The 10,432-nt window shown below is 41.1% G+C and overlaps 1 protein-coding gene across 1 annotated transcript in view; it reads left to right on the top strand.

Moving 5' to 3' along the window:
- Positions 1 to 3,024: 3,024 nt before the first annotated feature.
- The window catches only part of znf385a (zinc finger protein 385A), a 74,036-nt gene continuing 66,628 nt past the window's right edge, over positions 3,025 to 10,432 (top strand). Inside the window, exon 1 of the mRNA XM_052058440.1 lies at positions 3,025 to 3,166. Within this exon, the coding sequence (XP_051914400.1) occupies positions 3,154 to 3,166 (13 nt within the window). The 5' untranslated portion in view covers positions 3,025 to 3,153. The remainder of the gene's footprint in view (positions 3,167 to 10,432) is intronic.

Here is a 10,432-nt window from a genome sequence, read left to right as displayed (position 1 = left end):
TCTCACCCCCGCGGAACACTTTTTATTCACAGGATATGCAAAATACAAGTAACATATCAGAAAAACATATGCCACCGATATGCCCCTCAGTAGACACATGGAGGCCAAAACATCTCCCGGGTCAAACAATAGATACCTTGTTAATTCAATGGGTAGTTTTCGCATGAATTGAGACACTGTAACCAACTGAAGGACATCTTATCATGCTACCTTCCTGTCTATATTATCAGTTAATGAGGCCTTTTTTGTGTGTGCCCCATTGTATACAAGTTGTGAGAACATAGCGTTCGAGGTCAATCAAGCATATAGTGACACGAAACTTTGAAATAATAATAATGATAATCTTAAATTTGGCTTTCTCCATCAACTTGTTTCATCACAAAGGTCGCGGATGACTTTTGTATATCCACATATATTTGTGACCCACACGTTTGACATTTTACATTCAATGTATTCTTGGGTATATGGATGTGACAACCATAGGGCATGTTGATTGGAAATTAAAGTTACTGAATAAATCATGTGCAGTATTCTGCATCATTGTACAAGCGTGACAACGAATGAGTCATGAATGCATTGAATTGTAATGATATTTGTCCTGAAAGTGTTCAGATGACTAAATATAAAATGTACAGTCTACGCACAATGAATTAGAAGGTGTTCCTCATTGACAGCTGTAGTGTGCTGTACTTTTTGAGTTTTTTTGGGGTTTGATTTTGTTTTTTGCTTGTTGCGGGGAACAAGAAAAGCGGTGGCCCAAGGTGCTTGGGAGACTGGGGCTTGTTGTCACACATGTAAGTTTTTATATTGCGATTATCCTCTATATTGCGATTATCCCCTCCACCAGAGAGGATAATCGCCATTTTTTAATTTTACAAGTGAAATAAAAAAAAGTGCATTTTTTTTATGGTCAGGAGTCATTTCCCATCTGAAAAGACAATAATACATGAGATCCAATGAACCATTTTTCATGACCCAAAGTTAAAAAAAAAAAATCAACTAGAGTTAGTATTAGTGTTTTGGGGTAACATGTCCTCGTCATGTTGGACTTACTTGTCACATGACATGCAATGAATGGGCCAATGAAAAATGCACTCCGGTTCATGGAAAGAGCAACCGTTTACGGTAGTGGTTCCCAAAGTTTTTCCTGTGAGGGCCACATAACTTTTCGCTTCTCTTATGGGGCGCACCGGGGTCAGTTTGTAACAACAAAAGTGTGACTGCAAGAGTACCTAGATGAAAAAATGTATTTTTTCCCAGAAACCCAAACAAAATCAACTAACTTTTTTTGATACACTCGCGGTATTAAAGACGTCTTTCTTCTCGGGACACACCACCTCTGCGACAGCATTCATGCATTTCTTGACAAACTCTCCTTACCGCTTCTTACTATCAGTTGAGCAAACCGAAAGCTAGCCCGAACAGATGGCTGGTTCAGCTGAGCTTGGCGTACAAATGTATTTTCCTGAGCTAACGTTCCTCTTTTTAGCGTTGACAGTTTGTCTGCTCTCATTTGCCCATGCAAAAAATCATACTTGTTGTTGTGACGGCATTCATAGTGTCTCCGCAGATTATATTCTTTGAATACCGCCACCGACAGATGAGACTGACAACCTTTTCTTTGCATTGAAAAAAAAATAGTTTCTCCATTTTGGGTTAAATTCCCTGTCTTCTGAATATTTTTTTTCTCTTACCTCACCTTTTCGCTCTGATTACGTTTTCTTTGAGAGGGACGGGTTTAGGATTTTTTTTTTTGGGGGGGGGGGGGTGCCAGATAACGGCACAGACCGCAAAAGGATGGAAAAAATGTCACGTTATACTGTATGTGTTTATGAAATTTTTACTAGCTATTAGTTAATCATGAAAATAGTTCATAACTAAGGAATATTTTATTGCAAAAGCCAAATTTTATGATGAAATACAAATATACATGGATGAATAAGAAATCAAAGACTCTCTGGTATTGTTCATGGGGGCCGGACCAAATGTGGAGGCGGGCCGGATCCGGCCCGCGGGCCGTAATTTGGTGACCACTGGTTTATGGGCACCAGATGCTCTTTCGGATGCTGATTCTGACTCGTGATGAGGTTCGTTTGTCAGATTTTCTTTTGAGCGGTGTTGGAACTATCTCCATCCGCATTTCAAGACATATTTAAGTTTCAAGCTAAGTTGATGTTTCCTGTTTTGAAACTCACTTTCATCTTGAATTGTTAGATAGAGGAAGGTAAAATAGGCATTTGAGGCGAGGAGCCACGGCCACTGTGCCACTAGGTCTGGTTCATATTGTCACTCAGTATTGTGCCTTCAAGATTTGGTTTGTTTATTTAGTTATGTTTTACATTTACCGTTTAAGCATTGTCAGAAATGATGTGAAGGAAAATTGTAAATAGTACTGCGATTTATCCATTTTGTGTTCATATTGCATTTAATTGAAAGATGTTTGTTGTTTTTTTCTCTTTCTTCTTTCTACATACATTCTTGCTGCTGGAGGCTGTAAATTTCCCCAGTGTGGGACGAATAAATGATATCTTATCTTTGAATCTTATCTTATCTTATCTTATCTTATCTTTGAATCTTACTTATGTTCTCCTCAGTACTTCATAATACATCCAGTAGTCCCATTTAAACAAATGCACCTCTTAATGAGAGTGTTCACGAAGCAGCCATGAGGTCGCTGGAAGCTGAAGAAATGCGCTTCACAGCCAGTCGTCCACCTTCCATATTCCTCCTCATGACTTCTGTGACATTTGACGCTTTCTCTCCCCCTGGGCAGTCGCCCCCCACTGCTGCAGACTCCCTCAGCCCGTTCACTTCTTCTTCATATACCACTTGCCATCGTCTGCCCTGCTGTAGATTTTTTCACACAGTGCTGCAAAAAAAGTAAGGGAGGGCAGATGATAGCGCCGACGTTTGTGGTCTCTGTCTGCCCACCACCACCTCCATGTCCTGTACATTACCCCCGTAGGGGTGAGCGTTTGCTCCCCTTGCGTCGGCCTTCAAATATTTTCAAAAGAACGATAACGAGGTCTCTGTGGTGCGTGTGTTGACTAGTTTCATGCAAGAAACAGTTCCCCGGAGAAGTTAGATGCGTCTCAGTGTGACTATAGTGCGGGAGATTTGACTGACTCAGGAAGTGCAGCGGAGGGGCAATCAATGTGGGCTGCAGGTAGGAAAGGAATCTTTTTCCTTGCTAGTGTACACATCTGCTTGATGCAGCATTCGGCCATGCGTTGTAACTCTTTTTTAAACTGATGCAGCATTCGGTCATGTATTGTAACTTTTTGTTGTTGTTGTTGTTTTGCTTGCATGTAGTGCAGAAGATGTATATTAGCTTCAGAAAATCAATGCAAAAAAGCAAGTGTGCTGATATTTTCTGCGCCAGTAAATACACACTTCCCTGCATGACTTGCCAATCTATGTATGCTCTTTATTCTGGATTGTGACATCAGGACACAAATTTGTGTTTCCAGAATCTTGTTGTTAAGATAAAGGTAAGGACAATGCTGCAGTGGGCTATGCAGGCTATGGGGTGTGGGTTGGGGGGAGGGGGGTCTTCACGAAGCCAGAGCACTTGTATGACATAAGAAAAATCTCACCAGCCAACAAAAAGGATGATTACAGCAATAAAGAAAACCTTGTCTAAATTTACTCACAAGTACCTCAATGTGGGCCCATTTGGATGAACACAAAGCTACTATTCTGTTGGACGAATGATGAAAGGAGGAGACATCCATCCATCCATCCATCATCTACCGCTTATCCGGGGCCGGGTCGCGGGGGCAACAGCTTTAGCAGGGAAGCCCAGACTTCCCTCTCCCTAGCTACTTCTTCCAGCTCTCCCCGGGGGATCCCAAGTCGTTCCCAGGCAAGCTGGGTGACATAGTCTCTCCAGCGTGTCCTGGGTCTTCCTCGGGGTCTCCTCCCGGTGGGACATGACCGGAACACCTCACCGGGGAGGCGCTCAGGAGGCATCCGAATCAGATGCCCAAGCCACCTCATCTGGCTCCTCTCGATGTGGAGGAGAAGCGGCTCGACTCTGAGCCCCTCCCGGATGACTGAGCTTCTCACCTTATCTCTAAGGGAGAGCCCGGACACCCTGCGGAGAAAACTCATTTCAGCCGCTTGTAGGAGGAGACATACTGCAGGTTATTCGTGTACCTTCTGCCATCTTATGAGGGAGTGCTTCATTGTTTGTTGTGTCCTTCACTCAAAGACGCCAGAATAGCTTGATGAGCAAAGATAGATTTTGAATTCATAAATGATCATATTTGGCCAAATTAAGCAAAAGCGGATGATTTCTTGTGGCACAGCACTTTGGGGAATTCCTAGTCACTGTATTCCGAATGGTGGAAAGCTAAAGATCCGTCGCCATGAAATATGTGTGTCCGTGTGCAGACAGTAAGGACAGTGTGGGAGATGTTTGCGGACTGAACTACACTATGTAAGACCCATGACGCCAGTGTGCTACATCGCCCTGGTGAGGAATGCCTTGATTTTTAGACCCTGGTCTACTCATATGGGTGTGCCAATTGTTGCCCTGAGTTGAATAGACAAACTAGAATAGAATTTGGGGCAAGCCTGTGATCCGACTGCGCTTGCAGAATTGAAAGATGCCCTGTTCTCCAGTGTGGGCGTAAAAATGCCATGAAGGTGTCAGGGTGTGACAGTCAACTTCAACATTCTTCTTCTCTGGGCAGACTCACACCCACAAGAGTACACATCGCACACATCCATTTTGAAAACAATACATTCCATACTGTGTGTCTTTGTGGCTGCACTTTGGTGAGGAAATAATCATCACAAAACTAACTACAAAAATGTGTGCCCATGACCTTTGTTTCTTCGGTTTATTTTAAGTGCCTTGAGATGCACTAAAATCAACTTTTTGTTAAATGACCTTGATTTTATTGAATATTTGTCCTTTTTGCTGATTTTAGAAAAAGTCAATACCTGAATGGGTAAACTGTTGAATGGAAACGTATAGAACAATGCTTGACATCTTCTGAAGACCTGTTCAGCCATTTTGCATGTGAAGACTTCCACGATGAAAAATGCCTGAATGTTGTGGGGTGTGAGACAAATCAACAGAGATGCTTTCGAATCAATTTGGATCAACAAGCAATTGGTCATGTTGAAAACAGCAGAATTGCACTTTATCATGGATTTGCAAGCATTTGCTACTTGATCCAAGAAATGAACTCCTTTCACGATGTATGCAAGCGACACAATGATGTAAAAATTGGACAATTCTGATCTGAAGAATGTAAAATGGAAAAACAACAAATGACAACAAAAACAGCACATAAAGATTTAAATTGAAGTGCTGATTGACAATAACCAAAATTGTTTCACACGTTTTTACACTGAGGAAAAAAAAGACTTTTGTCAATTTTATTCCTTAAATAAGAACCAGATGATTTTTTTGTCTCACCACTTGCTGAAATAAAATTGAGCAAATTCAGCACACCAATTTTTTTCCATGTACATCAACAGCTACATTGTACTGTCAATGGTGCTTTTCATAATTACATGTTTTTGTTGGTGTCACTTGATACACTTTTAGTGGCAACAGAAGTAAAAAATGAACCCGAAACGGAAGAAAATACAGGACGGTCTCATAATTTTTTCCATGGCTGTTTATTGGTGACGGCCGTCATTACCCCTGGGAACAAATTGCACCTGAGAAGATTTCCTGTGCATATAATCAGTGGTCTAAATGGAGCGTGGTGATTGTCTGTCACGAGCGCAAGCTGATGGACTCAATTATTAGATGTGCATTCAGCCTTGGCCCAATTCAAAAAGTGATCAAGGACTGGGCCCGTTTTTTCTTGGGCCGACTGATGTGTTGTAATCTTTAAAGACCCTGTAAAATGAATTTAGCAAACAATAGTTTGACTTTCACGATTTTGAAACCTCACTTACATGCTATTGTTTAAATTTGTCAGGGTTGTTAATGTCATTCTTCGTGTTGTGTTCACTTTTCAGGGACGTTATTGCAAAGTCTGAAGCTTATATGACAAGATCCTTATTTGACAGATAAATAACTTCAGGTGAAGATGTCCAACACACACACACACACACACACATCGCCATACTTGCACATGATGAAGGGAAGTGCAAGTCTACCACTGTTTGCCTGGCCTCCTCTCACCTTTGACCTTCATAGGCAGGCTCTAAATTCCCCACCAGAGCGCCAGGAGACACCCAAAGCTATGTTGCGCACACCGCATCAACATCAAACCACACATGAAGAGTAGTAAAGACAAACTCACCTCCAGCTGCAGGTTCTTGGTAGTACGCTCTATGAGTGGCGCACAAGTTGCCTCTTGACAACCCATTGGACATGTACACACTTCCATAGGTTGCCTATTAGCCTACATGGAGATTTAATGAGTGTGGATGATACTGCTTGTATCTACCCCGGTTAAGGATGACGCCTCGTACTGATGTCCAAAACGTTTAATCGTGGAACACCATGAAAACTAAAACACATTTCAAACAAAAATTACAATATCTTGAACAGGACATTAAATAAATAAACACAAAATGACATACCGTGTGCACCTTGGTAAACCGAAAGTAGATCAAATTACAGTAAATCACGTAGACCACACGGTATCGTAGTTTTGTCTCTGACTCTCTCTCTCTCTCTCTCTCCAGTTGTCTTCTCGATCTTTCTCTCATTCCTCGCTATCCACGGCATGTGACCCGGAAGTGATTTTTAACAAAACATTCCAAATAACATATTCAGAGGATTTAAAGAAAAGGCAAATATGAAAGTTTACATAGAAATATGAAATACTTTTGCCAAAACAACAAGCCTAAAATAAATTGTATTTTTGTTGTCATGGCATCAAAGAACTCAGTCTTGGTGCCAGTTGCACTGCTGATCAATCGGATAATTTGATGTTCACACTCTTTAGTTTTATGTATTCACAGCTTGCTTTATATTCCACAGACTGAACATTTCAAGCCTGTTCAATTTCCCACTGTTGTTGGCGACAATGTTTCCTCAGATTTGTTGCATTCTGTCCATCAGGAAACTAATATCATTCTTAAACCTTCAATCTTAAGCATCACGTTAGATCATTTCTTCCATTCAGGAAACTTTCACAAAGGTCAAAGTGACAGCAGCTGATGGGTTTCCCGTATGCATTTCAATGACTGAAATGTTGCCATCGTTCCACCGTTAGAGGGCAGCAAATCGTAGTTCAGAAATCAATCGCCACCCATGGAAATGGAGACCACGAACCGTTTTACGAATGTGTCTGTATTTACACTGCATGTTTGGTAAAAAAAAAAAAAGAAATAAATTAAACACACGATCACAATGAAATGATCATTACAGGGTTAAAACAATTGCATTCCATCAATTTGAAGTTATGGAGTTATTTAATGGTCAAGACAAAGTTAATCGTAAAGAGGTCATTTGGAGGGGGGGGGGGGGGTGTAATTGTCCTTGAAGGCTGAGATGAGTGTTGATACATGGTCCGCTCAAAACCTCAACTCAATTTTATTCATATAGCACAAAAAAATGACAAATGCAGTACATAAGATTAAAGGTGAAATTCCAATCAATCAATAAAATACAAATTCAAATTAAATTTTACACAAATAGCTTCCATTCCTCTCTTCGCACCGTTTACATGTGTCGAGTTGTTTGCCAATAAGAGAGGACGTCTCTGTGGAGGGTGATGGGATGCTGAAATTGTAATCCCGAGACATGGGCATGGTGGCCATTTTAGGTTGCCAATCACTCAGCCCCCCTAACTTGAATAGATAGATTTTTATTTTCTGTCTCTGCAGCAAAAATGCCACTGTGTATGGCAAACAGTTTTACCAGTAAGACTGGGAGAAGCACATCTCAAATGTATCAAATGTTCTCTTTGAAGATTCGTACATATGTGAGTGCAACTGAAATATTCACTGCGTCATGCTATCAGAATCATCAACAATTAAATGAAAGCAAAACCCATCAGGAAAAAAAATAGCTGCTCAATGTGAAGCTAACCTCTGAAGGTCATAATTCACTATGACCTTATTCATATACTCTGAATAGTCAATGCAAACAATGAAGTTGGTTCCTGGAGAGGCTCTCATTATTCCATACATGGATCCTAAAACACACAGTTATTAAATGTGTTTTCAGTGAAAAAAGTAACAGACCTTGTCAATAACATTGGCAATGTCAGACGGCTGCCCCCTGGTTTCAACTGCGATAGTTCTATTGACAGTTCATTCATTGATAATCCCGGCATGATGTCACTCGCATTGGCTGCAGCGGCTGAAGTTTGAATGTAAACAAATAGTGAGGTGGCAGTGTGAGGTGAGGGCTCACACTGCCAGGGCCCACCCCTCCCATAGGTTGCAGCATCATAAACAAACAATAATGGTGCTATTATTCTCAACAACAGTTTAGTTGTGTAGTTTGAGATGTGGTAAGTTTGTGATGGTGTAAGTACATTTCAGCACGGTCTAGTTTTTGTTGACAATGATTGATTTCTATCATCTGATGTACAGGTAATCCTGCTTTTTATGCCTACAGAGAGTGAATTTCATCATGTACATCTTTGGACAGGATTGTTGAGGTGATGAATTACATTTGTTAGTTTTGTGGAAAATGGGATTGCAGTTTGTAAAATAGATGTAACTGCAGGTAATTGTCATCCCAGTGATTTAGAAGAGCACAGCATGTAAAAATGATTCAATTCCATTTGTCTGACATCCCTTAAAAAGTCGTTTGTCATCATCATGATCCCTGAAGACAGCGCAGGTCGGAAAACGTCAATTTATTATTCATAGAAAATATTCTCTGCGTGGTTCCTTGATGTGTCTCCCTGGAGGTGACAGGCGACAGAGGTCAACATATCATAGCCAGAAGAACATATTTTCAATTATTTGCAAATAAGCAAGCCTAATTGCCCAATTCCCTCACTACGTCCTTTTGTGCTCACATGCTACGCGTTCTACCTGTCCAATGATGCCATCTGTCCTCTCCCCAGAGGCCTGCAGCCCACCGCCGCTTTTCATTGCTCTTGTTCGTCGGTGACACTCGATCTCCATTCTCCTATTTCACCATCTCATCATGACGTCCATTAAAGGGGTACTGGACCCCGGGCCTCGTTGGCCCGACACCACATTAGCACTCGGACCATTGAACGCAGACAAGGAGCATGTCTGAATTATTGATAGCAACACGACTAATGAGGAAATCCGATAGCAAGTTTTTGTGCTGACACTCAAGCTCGCAAAGCGACCTCTACACATGACCGTATCCGTCACTTCCAATGCTCTTGCTTCCGATCTTCAAATGGGATTTTTTTTTTCACGAGGTCGTTTGCTTGGACATGTGCAGTTGCTTTCAACATTGATTCATTTCACCATGACTTCTGACTCAGTCAACTGTCAAGTCAACACAACTAATTATGACAATCGAGAAAGTAGTATTGATTGAGAAATCTTTGAATGAATTAAGATATCCTTTATTTGTCCCGCAATGGGGAAATTTACAACGTAATATGATTGTGTTGATATTCCATTGAAGCCCCACATCATTGCGGTTCATCATTTGCAAACTTGTGGATCTTTTTTGTTCACAAACGACAGCACAAACCTGAGTCAAGTTCTCTGCAGTATGCCTGCAATATTGTGAGCAGTGCAATCTGGACATTGATTGTATTGTAAAGGGAAGAAAATAAGTACTCTCAAAGTGAGTCCGCATTTGACCACATTTGAATCGTAACGTTTACCAGGCTACTATATTGGATTTAGTCATGTTTTACATCACTAGTTACTCAAAATAGCAGCCATTATTGAATAACATGTTATTTCCCAACGTGTTACCGGTGTCACTGAATTTTATGGAGTGTGATTTCACTTTTAAAAAACATGGCACAAATCTTTGTTGTTCCTTTTTCAGGAGGCTAGCATCGATTAATGGATTTCCCATGTATCTCAATGGTGAACAATGATTTGCAATGCAAGTGCAAGTTTGGTCAAGGGAAAAAAAAATCTTAGCTTACGGCAGCACTCTGATGATATTCCAGTTCATGACACTTTGTTTTCAAATTGTTCAAATCTTTGTTCCACTCTTTCCATTGCTAGTTTGACTTTTCTGTTCCGATTGGCTGGGAAAAATCACATATCTTGTGATGTGCCAACCTATAAAGTGCTACAAAGGACACGCTCGTTGTTGTGTTTGACCAATGTCGTCCATTCAGTATCTTGTTAAGGCTTTTTTGAATGCTAAGCTACACATTGCACAGAGGTCAGATCTGAATGCATGTGTTCCTGTTCACTTGTGGATTCTCTGAGTGTGTTTATTGTCATTGTTTGCATACAACGGTGCTAGTGGAGTTGTTGTGAAGCCTTGTTAGCATTCACTCCGGCAGCCAGCGACTCATCGCCTCCACCCGCGAGCAGGAGGAGGCCC

This window comes from Hippocampus zosterae, chromosome 2, assembly GCF_025434085.1.
Source record: "Hippocampus zosterae strain Florida chromosome 2, ASM2543408v3, whole genome shotgun sequence".
NCBI lineage: Eukaryota > Metazoa > Chordata > Actinopteri > Syngnathiformes > Syngnathidae > Hippocampus > Hippocampus zosterae.
This window is presented reverse-complemented; position numbering and strand designations above follow the sequence as displayed.